This window comes from Pelmatolapia mariae, linkage group LG23, assembly GCF_036321145.2.
Source record: "Pelmatolapia mariae isolate MD_Pm_ZW linkage group LG23, Pm_UMD_F_2, whole genome shotgun sequence".
In the NCBI taxonomy this organism is placed as follows: domain Eukaryota; kingdom Metazoa; phylum Chordata; class Actinopteri; order Cichliformes; family Cichlidae; genus Pelmatolapia; species Pelmatolapia mariae.
Genome location: NC_086246.1, coordinates 36573854 through 36591218, shown reverse-complemented (window position 1 = coordinate 36591218; position 17365 = coordinate 36573854). Strand labels below are relative to the sequence as shown.

The window sequence follows — 17365 nt, the reverse complement described above, 5'->3', positions numbered from 1 at the left end:
ATTAAATTACATACATAACTATGCCTCTTAGATCGTGGCAGAAACATCATTTTGTTACACTGTAAGAATTTAAATAAGGTTTTGTACAATCAGTGATGAGGAGCCATCTTTAAAAACAGCAAAATTAAGGTTTTATATATCTATTGGACTGTTTGGCTAGGCATGGTGGTTCTAACCTTTACTTATTTTCCATCTCGTCTTCTTTTGATTGGTCCCTTTAGGGCAGGAATGGATCATCTACCTTACCCACCCTATCCCAAGCATCCTGCTGTTTCTGTATGGTCTTCTGCGTTTCCTCCTGCCTGGCAGATTCTATTTCAGCAACCTTAGTTCACTGTATGCGCTCTCTCTTCCGTTCACATGTCCACACCATCTCAGCCTTGCCTCTCTAACTTTGTCTCCAAAGCACCTGTCCTGAACTGTCCTTCTGACATGTTTCTAATGCTGTCCATTCTGGTCACTCCCAGTGAAAACATTTTCAACTCTACCATCTCCATCTCAGCCTCCTGTCTTTTTGTCAGTGCCACCATTTCCAAATCATACATAACAGCTTGTCTCACTAACATCTTGTGAACTTTCTCTATGCATTGTGAGGAATAATTGTTGCACACACTGCCGTCCAGTAGGTGGCGACATGAGCCTTTAGAGTTCTTCTGAGGTTGTCCAATGAAAACACAGGATGAAGAAGAAGCGACACTCCTGCTAGAAGCTTAGTTTGGACTCGGTTATCTTTCATGCAGTCACCTGTGTTTCACTGCCTTCATGTCTGTGAGCTCAGCACGAACTTGCGGTTGGCAAAGCAGGTTAAGTCCAAAATAAAACACGAACAGCGAAGCTGGTTTTGAAGTATGCCGGTGGTGTGAGGTTGGCCAGTGTTAGCACGGAGCTAGCTGCTGTTAGTTTGTTTTGCTAACGCTGAGTTAACCCTGCAGGATGGCTGCTGAGCTCTATATCCACTAATGATGCTCAGCAGCTAACCTCGGCGTCCGGATTTCGATTTGCAATATATAAATCAAAACATCCGAGTCAGTCCAGTTTCCAGCAGCAGACGCTTGTGCTGGGTTAGCCGTTATCAGTGGATGTGAAACCTGAAGCTACCGGCATCCACGGCATGATTCATTCGGTTGTTTGATGGGGATTTTAAGGATCATGATGCTGCCGAAGATCCAGCTATTGGCTGTTTTGGCATTCGGAGTGGCGATGCTCCTGATCGAGAATCAGATCCAGAAACTGGACGAGTCCAGAGCCAAACTAGGTAAGACCACAACAAAGGTGGGTTCACCTAGTAACCCAGCTTAATTGAGGCTTGAAAACTGAGGCAGTGCAACATAGAATTTGTAATTTATAAAAAGTAAAAACATTCGGACCGAATTCGAAGTTTTTACCAAAAAGTACATTATAGGAAAAAAGTCAGGAGATTTTTAAAACTTAAAAATCATTTACATAACAATGCTGAAAGTCCTCAAACATCGACGTTATTGTGATTAATTTATTTTCATTTTTATTTTCAGTTCAGTTTGGTTTCAGCTAGTTTCCATAGTGGCTTTGCTTATTATTGAATTCAGTGTTTATTATACTCTTTGTTATTATCATCAGATTGTAAGATTGTAAGATAATTTAGAAGAGTAGTGTTTATCAACATAGACATGTGACACACATACATAGATATTCCAGTCTCAATAAGCTTATGCACCAAAGCCTCCCCAGGCTAATTGTGTACACGGATTTAACCTAATTGGAAAAGGATAAACCTGAAAACAACGCCAGTATGTTTTAATTTTGATTTTGCTATTCTTGAAAGTACACACTATTGTGTTGTATTTATTTATTTTTAGAAATCGTTTTCCCCCTACATGCATCCCTACTTGATTTCAAATCTGTCTGCACATCACATCTGTATTGAGGTACACAAACATTAGATACCAGCGTGTTAGTGCTACAGATGGAAATCCATATTTTTCCGCCCATCAGAAGTATATCCCTTCAAGCACAGGGTTTTCCCTGTTTATGTAAATAAATAAATAAATAAAAACTTGGCACCCACCAAAGAATCTTTGGTCATCAACATAAGGAAAGTACCTTAGGACCAAAAGTAAAGAATATAATATTTAGACATTTTTTTCAAAAGTAATTTTAAACATTTATTGCAGAAAAGTACACAAGAAAATCGTTAAACGATACACAAGCGATAACAATTTTTTTTTAAAATCTAGCCATGTTGATTCCTTACTGCACAATTACTTCTTTCACTTGTACCTTTCAAATGTGAAAACAGAGTGCAGCCAACACCTGCACAGACTGCCAGACATTCCACATTAATATTCAGTAAAGATTCCTGGAAACACAGGCAAGTTCCATGTTGGGTTACAAGCACAAAACGTCAAGTGTGGTTGAAAACAGAAATGCTGCCATGAATCATTTTGTTTGGATCAGAGCTCTGTGAGGCCAAATCCTCTACAGCAGCATCTGATCTTCATTTAGCCCTGTGTGTCTGCAAGTTTGAGCTCGTTTCCCAACTTTAGAGGAAATTTGGGACACTGAAAAACGCTGACACTGGAGGCTTTATCCGTTTAGAAACCAGGAGATTTTGGTTTAGTAGTTTTGTGCAAGGGACTTTTAAGATAAATGGAAACTGTGTTTTTCATCACTTACTAATAAACTTTGATTGAAGCGAGCTGTACACGTGTATATCGGGAATATGTGCTCACAGCAAAATGTGAAAAAGTGACTTATAATAAATCTTATTAGTTTATATTCAAGGACATTAATTATCACATTTTTTTTGACTAAATTTATTCAGAGGGGACGCGTCGCCCTAGCAACCAAGAAAATTAACCCTGGTCACCCGCATTTTATAAGCCTAATCAATCAGATGTTGTGGAAGTGATAATTAAGTATTTTAATGTTTAAAATAATACAAATGAATACAATAGAATAGAAGATGTTTCTCCTCTCATTTGAGAAGCTTCTTCAGTTCTAAGTCCAAATGGCAGAGAGTCCCAGCTATTTAAGCTGTAGTGGGAGTTGTCCCTTAAGAGGGTCGAAGACTCATCACATGAGCCAAGGTATGAAAAAGGGTGTGGGTCATTATTAACAGAGGTATTGGGTGAAACCATTTTAAGACCTTGCCTCACCCTGTCCTGTGACCTATTGAGAGCAAGTGACGCAAGACGTGAGTGGGTGTTAAGGTGCTTCGGAAGGGATCTCAACACTGGATTGTGGGTGGCAGACGGTGTTGTAAGCCACCCCCTCTGTGCACATAGATGGCTCTTTCAGTCCATCTGTCTTCTTTGTCTTTTAGATGCAGATGTACAATTGAGTCTTGTCCTGTTGAGGTGGCTCTTCCGTGTTGTGCCATGCGTTTATGGACTGGCTGTTTGTTTTCTCCACTGTAGAGGTCTGAGTGCTCCTCGATGCAGAAAACAGCATATATTCCGTAGTTTAGTTTTGATTTAGGAGTTTTGTCCTTGGGAAGAACCAGTGTTTGTCTGAGTGTATTGGTGGGTTTGAGGTGTACTGGGATGTCATACTTGGAGAAGATTCTCCCAAGTTTCTCTGATAAACTTGCTACATAAGAGATGACAATATGGTTCTGTTTATCATTCATTTTCTCCTTAGTTGGTGTAATATTTTAAGAGCTTTCTTTACCTATGTGTGTTCCTTTTCTTTCCCTTCTGGCTTAGAGGGAATGTTTTAGGCTCAGTGTTGCAGGGTCCTGATTACTTCAAGTCGCTTTTCTTTCCAAGTGCCTTAAATTTCCATGACCTGGATGACTGAGAACCTACACAGACATTGTGTGCATTCCACACCATATCTGAAGTCATCGCTCATGATTCCACCCTTCTCTCAGTTAATGCCACATCGACGCCCTGCGAGATCAAGGCCAAAACTCAGAAATTGTTGATAAGATCTGAAAATCAAAGATGATTTAAAAGGCTAAAAACACACCCAATTCTGCAAACATAAAATTTCCAACTGAAAAAATCATGATCTTAAATATCAAAAGTTATACTGTATCAAAGTAAAGATGAAAGTAATTAATGCTTCCAGGAAATTAACACAGAAAAAAATAACTGTACATGTTTTTTTAGTTTGAATAAACTGTTGAAGTTGTAGTTTCAGTATTTTCATTCCTCAGCCATCAAAGGTTCCCTGAAAATCTTCTGAATTCGATAACTGAACAAGAAGTCATATGTGTAGCACTGACGCCTGCCAGTGTACTCAGTTTAATCTTTTTTCTTTGAAATTAAGAAAAATTTTGTTCCAGATTCAGCTCCATAGCCATCTCAACAGCATTTTGACATTTTTACATCATACAAAATGTGCTTTCAAGCGGCTCTCATTAAATACAAATGCATTAGTTTAACCTCATCACTTACACTGTGCTCAATTTGGACTGCTTTCACTGTCTTTCTTGCTTAAAGACTTGTCTGACTATTTTTTCTTCCATTTAATCAACCCGTAAATAAGTTACCAGGAACACACGCCTAACAGAAAAATATGCACACATCCCATTTTCTTTAATCTTTAATATAAGTGACCATCCATCTGCCTTAAAATGGAGACAAAAGGAACTCAAACAGCCTCCACCCCCTGAGCTTCATCAGCCTTCATCATGTCAGACAGTAAAGGATTTGCTGGACTGCTGGATGTTGCAGCATACTGAGCGCCACACATACGGTCTAAGAGACACAAGGCCATTCGTGTAATTGTCTTTAATTAACATTGCAGCGGAGAAAAGAAGAGGGAGAAAACACCTTTAATTATGCCTCCTGTCAATGTTATCATCAAAAGCCTAATTACTTGTTTTGATGTTATTATGCTTTGAAGGACTTGTTGTTTTCTTTAATTAAGGCATGCTAACTAACAAGCTTCACTGGCCTTATGCCATGTTCCTGTGGGAGGGGAGAATCTCATCTTAGGGTTTATTTCATCTGGCAGCTGCCAGTCTGCTCATGCTCCTGCTTCTCACTCATTCCAGCTGTTTAGCTAATCAGTAAATACAAAGAAGACGAATAGGAAGACATAAAGGTTAGATAAATCTCTTCGAACAACATCCAGCTACCTGGCACGCAAATTGCTCCCTAAAACTACTGACTGACTATTTTATGCTGGTGTGATAAGCTGGAGTGACTGTCCTTTTAGTGCAAAATCGAATATTATAATATTGTGCTTATTCAGTTGTGCGCTATATAATTAAAATGTTAACAACAGACTGTGTTTACTTGCTTGTTCAGAACGCACCATAGCCAGACACGAGGTGGCCGAAGTAGAGCAGCGTCACAGCGAATACGGGGGTGGGCGGGAACTTCCGCCGATAGTAGAAAACGACGACACGGTCATCATCTACAACAGAGTGCCCAAAACAGCCAGCACGTCCTTCACTAACATCGCCTACGACCTGTGTGGGAAGAATCGCTTCCACGTTCTGCACATCAACACAACCAAGAACAACCCTGTCATGTCTCTGCAAGACCAAGTAAGACCTCACACACTCAGCCAAAATGACAGAGTAATGTTTATTATATTTTGCGCAGGAATACATTTTTAAAGGCTCTGTTTATGCTTATATACATAGACAGATCGCAGAGACGATGTAAGATTTTGAGATCACGCTCGGGTTCCTCCACTGAAATGTGGTCCTGGAGTATTTTCCACTAATGTTTCTTCTGTATCTTAGAAATTATTGTCCCTCATCTCACTAGGTTGAGCTAACTTTGTTTTTGATATATTTATGCAACTCTTACATGCTGAAGTCCTAGAGAGAATATTTAAGAATGTGCAATCTTCAGGTCAGACAAAATGTGTTTTTAAAGTTTTAACATTTAGCATCCTGTTTGCTTCATTGTTTACTTGCGAGCGATCCCCTTTCCTGCTTTTGTGCCAGTGTTGGCACATTGCTGCATTTCTTATTCTCATAAGCAACACTTGTAATAAACAGAGTTGCCAATTTCACACTATTCTGATGATCCACATCACTCATGAAAAAGGTACTCTGTGGTGGTGGAAGGGAAAATCATCTGCGGCTGTTGTCTGTTAATGAATCCCTCTCTCCGGTGTGTTTGTTTGCACGTTGAAAATAATGAAACCTGATGATATTTTGGTTTGAGAATTGTCTGTGTCTTTCTCCACATCCTGTTACTCTTAGTGAATGTTTACTGCTGAGAGCAGCTCAGTTCACACAGTGTAAATGCCCTGAAGCTATAGTGGTGTTATTTGTAGTTGCCAATGTAATATCCTGTCTGCCGTCTCACAACAGGCTCTCACCTACTCAACACCCCCACCTCACACACACACACACACACACACACACATGTATGAGGGTAAACGACAGTCTGCAGTCCCGTCACAGCCAAGATTCATTTTTATATATGAACACTTTTGTATCAAGTTAAAACATCCAGTCCAGCCAAGGTATGTTTGACTTTGTGATATTTATTAATAGTGTAGGGTGATATTAATCTGTGTGTGTTTCAAATGTCATAATTAATTGTCCATAATTTGTCCATTTGTGTAATGTGTTTTGTTTTTATGCTGTTGATCAGTGGCATAATTTACACTAGAAGCAGAAGTTTATAACGTCTAAGGCGTTTATTTATTTAATAGTTTAGATCAGTGGTCCCCAATCTTTTTTGCGCCACGGACCGATTTAATGTCAGACAATATTTTTACAGACTGGCCTTTAAGATGTCGCGGATAAATACAACAAAATAAAATGATACGACCAAGACAAAAACGGTGGTATTTGTAAATATAATAATAAACGCAAATTCACAGTGTAATTGTGTAACTTTATTAGCAGCGTCCTCCTGAAATGCGACTAACATCCTCCTCTCTGCCCCTTAATGCTCTCTGGTCGCTATGGTAACGCGTAAATACTTCTTTCAAAATAAGACACAGAAGTAGAACACGGGAAAAGACCCAGGGAAACAGAGTTAACGATAAAAACCCTGAAAACCATAAATTTCACACCCGAGCCTCAACTCTCGCGGCCCGGTACTGGTCCGTGGCCCGGGGGTTGGGGACCGCTGGTTTAGACTAGTGGTTCTCAAAGGGTGTACCCTAAAGCAAGTCCAAGGGGCCTCATTAATCAAAGAGTGGATGAGCTCCATATTAAGCGTGAGCAGAAAAAACAAAAATAGTTTGATCAAATAAAAGGCAGATTTTAAAAAGGTACATATTCCACTTTGTAAAATCATAGTCCATCTGGGAATGCTCTACACCAGCCTCATATCTAAACCTCTTTATGTTTACCACCCACATTCCACAAATGGTCAAATCATCCCATGAATATCTATGGATCATATTTAGGTTGGTGATCATTGGTTCTTCTTACTGCAGTGATGTGTGTCACCGCAATTTAGTGAGTGTATTTCATTTGAGTTGGTGCATTATAATGAAGCTCTTATAATAAAAAAATATATTACCAGGCAGTGGATATGTGCAGGTGGTGATGATATGCCAGGTGAGAGCTGCCACTGCGCATCCAGTGTGTTCGTGGAGAGGCCATGCTCGCAGAATCTGAAAGAAAACTAACATCATCCTAGTCATTTATACAGTTAAATATTGATGGAACCAACTGACCCTAACATTCTTCAGTGCTCTTTAATCTCAAATTTTCTGAAATTCATTACGGTAATTTGTCTCTCAAGGTAATAAGCACTATATATAAGGCAAACCAGACTTTCCTGAAACCTGCCACCAGCTTGATATCAACCCACAGTCCAGTTGCCTTCTCTCTGCTCTGAAGGTGGTGGATGTGATAGGGAGATGGTGTAATACATATTAGACTTTGTTTTTATTAGGTTAGATTTGGTTTATATTTATCAACACTGCTGGTTTTGGTGTCTGTGATGAAATACATTTATAAGTGATGCGTTATATGCTAAGAGTGTTTACATATTGTGATTCAGCACATCACCGTCTGCGTCGCCAGTATGTTTGCAGTCTTTCTGTCATGCTTGGTTTTATAAATCCAACTGTGGCCTGTTGTATACTGAATACTGTTCATACAAGCAGATATGATTGCAAATATGAATTAGTTCTTGTGTTGTGCCTTGGGCACAAAAAGTCCCTGAACTTCAGATTAGCTTAGTGTTTGTTTGCTTCTGTTTTGTTTTCCTGACTGCAGCATTCAAGAACCAGTGTTATTCCAGAAGATTTCAATATTCCCATCACCCTGTTTCCCTGTGGGCTTGATATGTTGTGGTAGTGCTGGGCGATATGACGATATATATCGTGTGGACGATAGAAAAGTGTCTATCGTGCCATTTGTCTTCTATCGTTTCTAACCCTAATTTTATAAATTATTACATAAAATATATCATTAACCCTTTACAACCGGTCGGAGCAGGCACACTCCGTTTTGCCTAACTATTTTTAAATCCCTGTAGAACTGGAACCACGTAAGGTAGCGCAATAATTGTTTTTGCATATGAAACCGTAGGAGTTGTACTTACATCTTATTCCATTAACTTGTCCTAGGTCACAGTTTCCTTCCACATATGGCTTTGCAAAAATTGCATAAAAAGCACTTCCAGCAACAAAAACATAATATTCCAGACTTGCAGCAACAAAAACATAATATTCCAGAAACACGCTTTGCCGATCCGATCAGCTGTTCATAACACTTCCTACGTTGGAATATAAGGCAGCGCGAACTATCGCGTGTCCGCCATTACCTGCACGAAAGCGGAAGTGACGTCATTTTCGCTAAAAATTTAGTTTTTTACCTTCAAAGCCTATGTTGGTGTTTTTAAAAGTCATGTTTGACTTTATGCTTTTCTGTATCGTTTCTGGGATGCTTAGAAGTCAAATTACACTGTTGTAAATAGTTTATTTTGATGCACATGCTGTTTTTTTGCAAATTTGCATTATGATATTTATTTTCATTTTTCCTGTAGTATATTAAAATTAGTGTATCTCAAACATAAAACTATGAAGACACTCAAAATAAATTTCTTGTGGTTGGAAACTATTTTGTGCAACTTTTTTGTATTTACAGTTTTGAGGGATAAGCCTCTTAAATTTCTCTAACTAGAAATATATGTAAAAAACAAAACAAGTTTATTGTAGTTTATTGCACTTTCTTTTGCAATTTATGTAGTTTCTATGGACTTAATGCATACATATTATTAAAATTTGGGCTATAACGGTTGTATTGATGTATAGCAACTTGAAATGCTCCCACAAATGGCACTACAGCATGTAAAATGTAAACATAAGCGGACTTGGTTCTATGGTAGGTCTTAAAGGGTTAAATAGCCTGTGGCAAATATATTAGTGTTGTCTTCTCACTATACATACTCTGAACTTTATGCAAGAGAAAATAAAGTATAAAAAAATGATGATAAAAACAATGACTCTGTCTTGTGGTTTTGCGACATGGTGCTGCTTTACGTGCACCCAGATTTGCGACATGCTTTACGGTAACTCAAAACAAAGACTGCACCCTCTCCACTCGCTGTTTACAGACTTCATACTTTCCAGATGACCACAGGTCAGGTGGTATATCGTGATATATATCGTTATCGTGATATAAAATAATTCATATCGTGATAAATATTTTTTCCATATCGCCCAGCACTATGCTGTGGTATAATTCTCTCTTCTGTATGTGTCCTTACATTTCACTTTTCTGTAATAAAGTTTTGTTCACATCTAAATCTGTCTTTCTTAACCCTCTCAAAGTTTTTGGCCTTGTTTGCTCTCCTCAGCATTTGGTCACAGATGCTGCTCGTCCTCTCACAGCATGTAAACGGCCTTTCTTTGACAGTATTCTTTCTATTTAGAGGCTTTTGTTCTTTATTTAGAAAATTCTTTATCTACGAAGTAATTTCAGTGATGGTAGTTTTGATGATCACTTATGTTCCTTCTGATTGTGCTTTGGTTCCATCTGATCCACTTTCCAGTGTTTTAGTGCTCCATGTGCAGTTTCCTTAGAAACCTTTAGTAGACACACAATTTAATCATCTTTATTTCATCCGAACGCTGTTTGAACAGAATGTTACAGCTTAAGGAACCTTTTATACAGACGTCGGTGCCAGAATTTGATTGAAAGAATTTTTTTAAAGTTACCAGATTATGTGCCTTATTTAAGTAAGAACTTCTTTTCAAGCTTACATAAACACATTTTAAGTTATCTCAGAGTTTTAGATCATTATGTTATCATGATGTGATGTTTACACCATTAATACTCATGCTTCATTTCTGTAGTATCTTTATGATAAAGAATTTCTGTACTCCAGTTTCCTCCCACAAGCTGAAGACACGCATGTTAGATCAGAGTGTGATTGTGTCTCTCTATGTTAGCCGTTCAGTGGACTGACAGACGACCTGTTCGGTATGTATCCTGCCTCTGTGACAGCTGGGTTAGGCTCAAGCCCTCTAAATTGGATAAGTGGTTTAGAAAATGGATGAACATTAGCTACTTAACGCTTGTTTTTACTTTGACATTCTACTTTGAACTTCTTCTCCTTAAACGGCAGCTTTTGTGACTCATCCAGACCAAAAACATGCATGGATAAATATTCTGTACATTCAGTGGCGCAGTGTAAGAGGAAGGACTCTGCCAAGGATGTTTTAGTGACTGGAGCTGTATGTGAAATTCAAGTGCTCAAAATCTGCAGCTTGTTCAGAGCTTGTGCTTGAAAACAGATGAAGAAGTGACAGGCATGTACTTCTTTGGGATTCACCTGCATGTTATAACCACGTTTTGACCTCCAGGGCTCCACCCTGTCACATGACTAAAAATTATTTTTTTAAGTATTTATTATTTATTATTAAAATGTGTTCCAGTTGTAAATATGAATGCAAATGCTCATTTGTTCATTGGGAAGGGTTGATACTTTTGCTGTATTTGAACTCTGCGCTGTAACTGAGCAAAGTTTGTAGCAACATGTAGCACAAACATTTCTGTTGTGGCGCCGTTTCCCCGCGGCTCCGTAATTAGTTTCCATTATCTTTGTCTCCAGGTGCGCTTTGTCAGGAACGTCACCTCATGGAGAGAGATGAAGCCCGGCTTCTACCACGGCCATGTAGCTTATCTGGACTTCTCAAAGTAAGGCCCTTCATTTCCTGTAATACCATTAATATCCAGATTAGTTACAAACAGCCAGCAGAGCAGATAAAGGGAGGTCACGTATTGATCGCTAACATGTGCTTTAGTGTTGATTAATGGCATTGTTGTCCTTATCTCCCCTGACACTATCATCTCTGTGATCACAGGTAATTATTCTAATGGTCTAAGTGTTTCTCAGTGAGAGAGATTCGGTTAACTTGCACTCTCACTCCCTGATGCTGCTCCATGCTTTCACTAGGGAGAATCTGCATTTTGAATGCAATAAAATTCAGCAGCACAGCTTCATGTGCTGCTGCAGTGAAGTATAAATTAAGTCTCAAAAGATTTTAAAGAATGTGCCCTCCCTTTTCTTCTTGTTCAGATATGGCGTGAAAGGTAAACCACTGTACATCAATGTGGTGCGTGATCCCATAGAGCGCCTTGTATCGTACTACTATTTTTTACGTTTTGGAGATGACTACAGACCAGGCCTTCGACGAAGGAAACAAGGAGACAAGAAGGTGCTTCCTTTGCAGCTTGCATCCTTTTCGAACACACATTTTGTTGCCTGACCTGTTTTTTGTCTGGATAATACAATGACAAGTGTTTCCATTGTGTTTCAGACCTTTGATGAGTGTGTGTCATCAGGTGGGTCTGACTGTGCTCCGGAGAAACTGTGGTTGCAGATCCCTTTCTTCTGTGGTCACCATTCAGAGTGCTGGTGAGTGGGCTGCACCTGACACCCCGATCATTCTCTTTCTCTGAACTGCTACAACTCCTGTTTAGGCTGCTAGCTTAGCATCAACTGGATGCAGCAGTGGCGCAGAGCAGAAGTCGTTTCGAAGGGACAAAATGGGAAATACAAATAAATGTAGAGAGGGTGCATGTCCAGCATGTCCTGGGTCTGCCCCAGGGCCTCCTCCCGATGGGACATCCTCAGAACACCTCACCCAGGAGCCATCCTTGTCAGATGCCCAAACCACTTCAAATGACTCCTTTCAAAGTGAGGAATAGCAGCTCTACTCTGAGGCCCTACCAGATGGCTGAACTCATCACCCTGTCTCTAAGGGAGACGCCAGCCACCCTTTGAGGAAAGCAAATTTCTGCCACTTGTATATATGATCTCATTCTTTCAGCCACTACCCAAAGCTCGTGACCGTAGATGAGGGTAGGAATGTAGATCGGCCGGTAAATACAGAGCTTCGCCTTTACACTCAGTTCTCTCTTCTCCACAACGGACCCAATCCGTCTGTCGATCGCCCGCTCCCATCAATTGTGAGCTTCAGAGAACCATGGCTTGAGACTTGGAGTTGCTCATTCCCACTGCTTCACACTCAGCTGCGAACCGCTTCAGTGCGAGCTGGAGGCCACCACCTGAAGAAGCCATCAGAACCACATCATCTGCGAAAATGATGAGATGAGATTCTGAGATCGCCCAAGTGAAAGCTTTCCACCACTTGGCTACGCCTAGAAATTCTGTCCCCTAAAAATTATGAAAAGCATCAGTGACAAAGGTGGAGTCCAACACCTACCTGGGAACGAGTCCAACTTATTGCCGGCTATGCAGACCAAGCTCTTGCAAGGATCAAATGGCTCGTAGCAACGGGCCAGAAGCCCTATACTTCCGAGGCACTTTCCACAGAAGACTCAGAGGGACACGGTGAAACGCCTTCTTCAGAGTCCACAAAAGACATGTAGACTGGTTGTGCAAACTCCTATGTACCCTCAAGTATTCTCAAGAGGGTAAAGAGCTGGTCCAATGTTCCGTGAAAAGGACGCAAACTGCATATTTCCTCATGTATCCGAGGTTCAGCTAACAGACGTACTCTCCTTTCCAGCACCCTGGCATAGATTTTCCTGGGGAGGCTGAGGTCTGTGATCCCTCTATAGTTGGAGCTCACTGTCCAGTTTCCTCTTCTTAAAGATCCATTCCAGAGGTACGGCTTCTAACCTCCAACAACATTGTAGAGGCATTGATAACCAAGACAGCCTTGCAGCATTGCCTCTACCAGGCATTCTTAGCGCACCTTCACTATACCTTTAGGGGCCCGCAGGTCTGTCCAGTATCATCCCCTGCCACAGGGTCCAACTCACCACCAGGTGGTGGTCAGTTGACAGTTCAGCACCTCTCTTCGCCCAAGTGTCCAGAACATACTGCTGCAGATCTGATGATACAATTACAAAATCGATGATCAACCTGCGGCCTAGGGTGTCGTGATGCCACGTGCACTTATGGATACGCTAGCTTTCAGATCTGGGAGGCCGTTCCTCCCTTCACGCCCCTCCAGGTCTCACTGTCGTTGTTGACATGAGCGTTCAAGTCTCCAAGTGAGACGACGGAGCCCCCAGGTGGAGCACCCTCAAGCACTCCACCCACGGATACCAAGAAGGTCCGGTACTCTAAACTGTCGTTCGGCGCATAAGGGCAAACGAAAGGGAAACAGGCTCAGGGAACCAAACCCTCTTGTTCACTGGTAAAAACTCCAACATAGTGGCAGCAAGATGAAGGGGTACTGAAATACTCATCCCTGGTAACCCTATCCCGTCAGCGTGAGCTGTTCCCTAGATCTTTCACTCATAGGGGTTTTTGAATCGCTATTTGTCTTCTCCCTCACCCAGAGATAGCCCCTGGGACACACAAACCCCTCCAACACGAATAAGGTAGTGAGTCATGGAGGAGTGTCATTACATCTTAATAGAATCTTAATGTAAGGATTAATTTAATGTAATGTAATTAACTATTTACTAAAGTGTAATTCACTGTCAGTGTCTGTTATAAAATGTTAGATGACTGTTTTGAATTAGTCGCAGTGTGACAATTTATTCTTTCTCCAAGCTGAGTGAAAGAAAAGGCTCCATCTGTTGTTTGTAAGCAGTGATGAGGATATGGTATAGTTCTGTTTGTTTGTTTTTTTCTCCTCACTAATCACATATTACACAGACGATGTAAACAGCACATATATAGATATATAGTCCACAATCTGTGTACTCAGACTCATTAGTGACTGAACAGCCTGTGGCAGAAGCAGTGTTTATATATGTCCAACCTAGGTTCTTCTCATTAAAGCCTCTCAAAAGAAGAAAAACAACAGTCATTCATCCTTGTAACCCTCAAATGTCTTTTGAAAGCCAAAGACAGATTTTTGTTTTTTGTCAGCATTATTCTAAAATTTCACCTCAACAATAGGAATATGTATTTTTTTAGCTTTTTGTACAGTGAAATTAGAAATACCACTAAAATCATAATTACTCATCTGTTATAAAAAGAAGAAAGAAACTTGTGTACAGTTTGGAAATGACTTTGAATTCCCTTTGGACATTATTTTGATTATTTTCAAATAAATAATAAATAAACTGAGTCATTCATTTTCATTATTAGGAATTAAACAGTAAATGAGTGTGATCACAGTAACCTTGTTACTAATGCATACAGTTTGACATTTTTCCTTTCATGTAGTCATTTTCTTTTAATGATCAGCATTCCTGGACATTGTGCTCCTTAAATGCAACAACGGCTTTGCTCATCACTGAGAAAATTTAGAGTTTGCTGGAAGAGCGCTAGCATGAAAATAAGAACGGCAGAATTCAAGAAAGCTGCTCAGTCTTTGCATAATACCCACCTATCGCTAGGGAGTATTGTGCAGTGATGTCAAAGACGTAAATAAGTAACAGAAGAAAAGCCTGGCCTTCAGATGAGGCGATCCAAATTAAACTCATTCACACTGTGATCTCCGTTTCTTGTGTAGGAACGCGGGCAGTAGATGGGCTCTGGAACAGGCCAAATACAACCTGGTAAACGAGTACCTGTTAGTGGGAGTAACGGAGGAACTCGAGGACTTCATCATGATCCTGGAGGCAGCACTCCCACGCTTCTTTAAGGGAGCCACAGATCTCTACAGAACAGGTAGCAACAAAACACAAATTCATACTGTTACTTCTTATTTGTGGCTGTGATGCCCTTAAAACGAGCCCTGTCAGTACTGGAGTTACCTTTTATATGACGAATCCTTTTCCTGGTCTCAATTTACACTTAACTGACTGAATGCTTTTTTAGTAGAGCAGTAACAACATGTTACCTGGAATCATTAAACCTTCTTGTGTTCCTCCAGGAAAGAAATCCCACCTAAGGAAGACCACAGAGAAGAAGCCCCCCACCAAAGAGACAATAGCCAAGTTGCAGCAGTCAAACATCTGGAAAATCGAAAATGAATTTTACGAGTTTGCACTTGAACAGTTTCAGTTTGTGCGTGCCCACGCCGTCAGGGAAAAAGACGGAGAACTCTTTGTCCTTGCACAGAGCTTCTTCTATGAAAAGATCTACCCCAAAGTGAACTAAAAGTGTCAACAGAAAAGCATTAACAAAGCTGCACAGGGACAAGTCGTGTACACTGGGAAAGTACGAGACATTAAGCGGTGCTGGTTTCACTGGGGTCTAGCTGGGAAATCCTTTCAGACACTGTGGTGGAATTTCTACTTTTTTTATTGCTAGTGCAGATGTTGAGAAAACTAAGGTGTCAGTCTATACTGTGAGAAAGAATTTCCCAAACCTTAAGACAAGAAGGGTTTTTTTACCATGTTTGATGTTTGGGTGGACTTTCAAAATAAAAGCAGGAAACCTCAACTACTTCAGCAGCTTCAAAACAGTGTTTAAAAAAAGAGAAAAGAAATCCGTTTACATGGTTTATGCATTTTTATCAATTATACACCAAATTTCCAGTGAACCAGCACTTGTTTACAAAGTGCAGATGGTCACGGCTAGATTCGTAGATGCTGTGTTAACATGTTTTTGGACCAAATTGTAGCAAAAGAAAACAGATTGGATCATTGCATCCTTTGGTGCGTGACTGGTAATTTTTTATTCCACTGAGATCTTCTCAATTTTTACATGTTTCACACATTATTTCATCAATTTATCACAGATATTAATGTGCATGTTTTTTCTTAAAAGACAGCTGCTGTTCTTTTGGGTTTTTTTTAGTCTGAAGGACAACCTGGAGTAGGAGAAAGGTACTAATGACTAACAGCTGGAATGTTTGAGTACAGTATTACTGCAAGCAAGAAGAAACTGATAGTGCCTTTATATTAATGTACAGAACATTTCTTTAATATTATTTTTCCTCTGATCCCACATTCACTTTCCTTTTATTTTGGCGCATTGCTTCTATGATTACTGTTGTTTTCCACTCTCCACAGTAACACTCTGAATATAAACAAATAACTGCAAGTTTGTGTGATGAATTTTGTGAATAAGTTTGGTTGGCTTTTAAAAAGTGATTTACTTGTTTTATGCAACTTTAACCAAATGATACAGTCCTAGTCAGCAGTCCTGAAACCAGAGCCGCATTTAGACCAGAGTTCTGTAGTATGAAATGACTTCGACATACCCAGGATATATTTCACATACTGTAACAGTGGCAATCAAGCTATAAGCAGTAACACAAAAGTGTTGATAAACTCCATCCAAGCTATGAGCACGTTCATATGAAAGGGGTGTTGGCAGTGCGTCTGAGATGTAGACAAGTCCACTGACAGCAGAGTGAGGGATTTTTACAAAGGAAGATAAAACTATAACATTACAGTAGCATGAAGAAATTACACAAATAACACACGTTGAAAGTGGCACAGCTGCTGCAGACACATCAGCAGTGTGAGTGTCTTGAACAGGAAAAGCTCTGTGTAAATGTTTATGGACTTTGAACGGTAAAGCTAGAAAGGAGCTGCTGTATTAATGAAATGTAACAAATTTCAAGCCAGGAAAGAAAGCCGCAAAATGCAGACTGTGAAAGTTGACTGTGTATTAATACTCTGTGTATTAATACTGGATTATTTCATTAAAATGGATATTTACATGAGTTTAAGATAGTTTCAGAATTCAAATCTATTAAAATTTATGTCCAGAAAATGATATGCTTCATTTTAGGATCATGCATTCAGGGGCATAGAACAGTTGAGATTAAAATTATTTGCAGCCAGTAAGCAAAAAAAAAGGAAAAAAAAAAAAATCAAGGTTCACCTAAATTCACTTAATACTTGTGTATATAAAGGATTTTTCCATGGTTTTTCAACTGTATTCTTTGGTAATGTGGTTATTGTGGTTGAGTGGATAATACTAACTTTCCACTCTCCACTTCTGGCGTAGAAGCGATGTTTTTTTTTCCCCCCTAATTGCGTATTTAGAAACTGGCATCCTGGAGCAGCCATTTGACTGCATTAACAGCTGGATCACTATCTGGGGATACTCACCAGGTGAATGAATCAGTTCAGTTTTATTTATATAGTGTGACCTGACAACAGTCACCTCAGTCT

General features: G+C 39.8%; 1 protein-coding gene across 1 annotated transcript; it reads left to right on the top strand.

The window, feature by feature from the left end:
• The first annotated feature begins 646 nt into the window (after positions 1-646).
• Positions 647-16946, top strand: hs2st1b (heparan sulfate 2-O-sulfotransferase 1b). Its single transcript, XM_063467393.1, has 7 exons — positions 647-1255; positions 5238-5479; positions 10974-11059; positions 11442-11580; positions 11683-11780; positions 14806-14963; positions 15169-16946. The coding sequence occupies exons 1-7, from the start codon at positions 1132-1134 to the stop codon at positions 15393-15395; spliced, it is 1074 nt and encodes a 357-aa protein (XP_063323463.1). The 5' UTR covers positions 647-1131; the 3' UTR covers positions 15396-16946.
• The last annotated feature ends 419 nt before the right edge of the window (positions 16947-17365 follow it).

Bases quoted from the DNA above. Each gene is read 5' to 3' on its own strand.
- hs2st1b (XM_063467393.1), top strand. From the start codon at position 1,132: ATGGGGATTTTAAGGATCATGATGCTGCCGAAGATCCAGCTATTGGCT. The intron at 11,060-11,441 runs GTAAGGCCCTTC...CTTCTTGTTCAG, and splicing joins GCTTATCTGGACTTCTCAAA to ATATGGCGTGAAAGGTAAAC. The intron at 11,581-11,682 runs GTGCTTCCTTTG...ATTGTGTTTCAG, and splicing joins GGAAACAAGGAGACAAGAAG to ACCTTTGATGAGTGTGTGTC.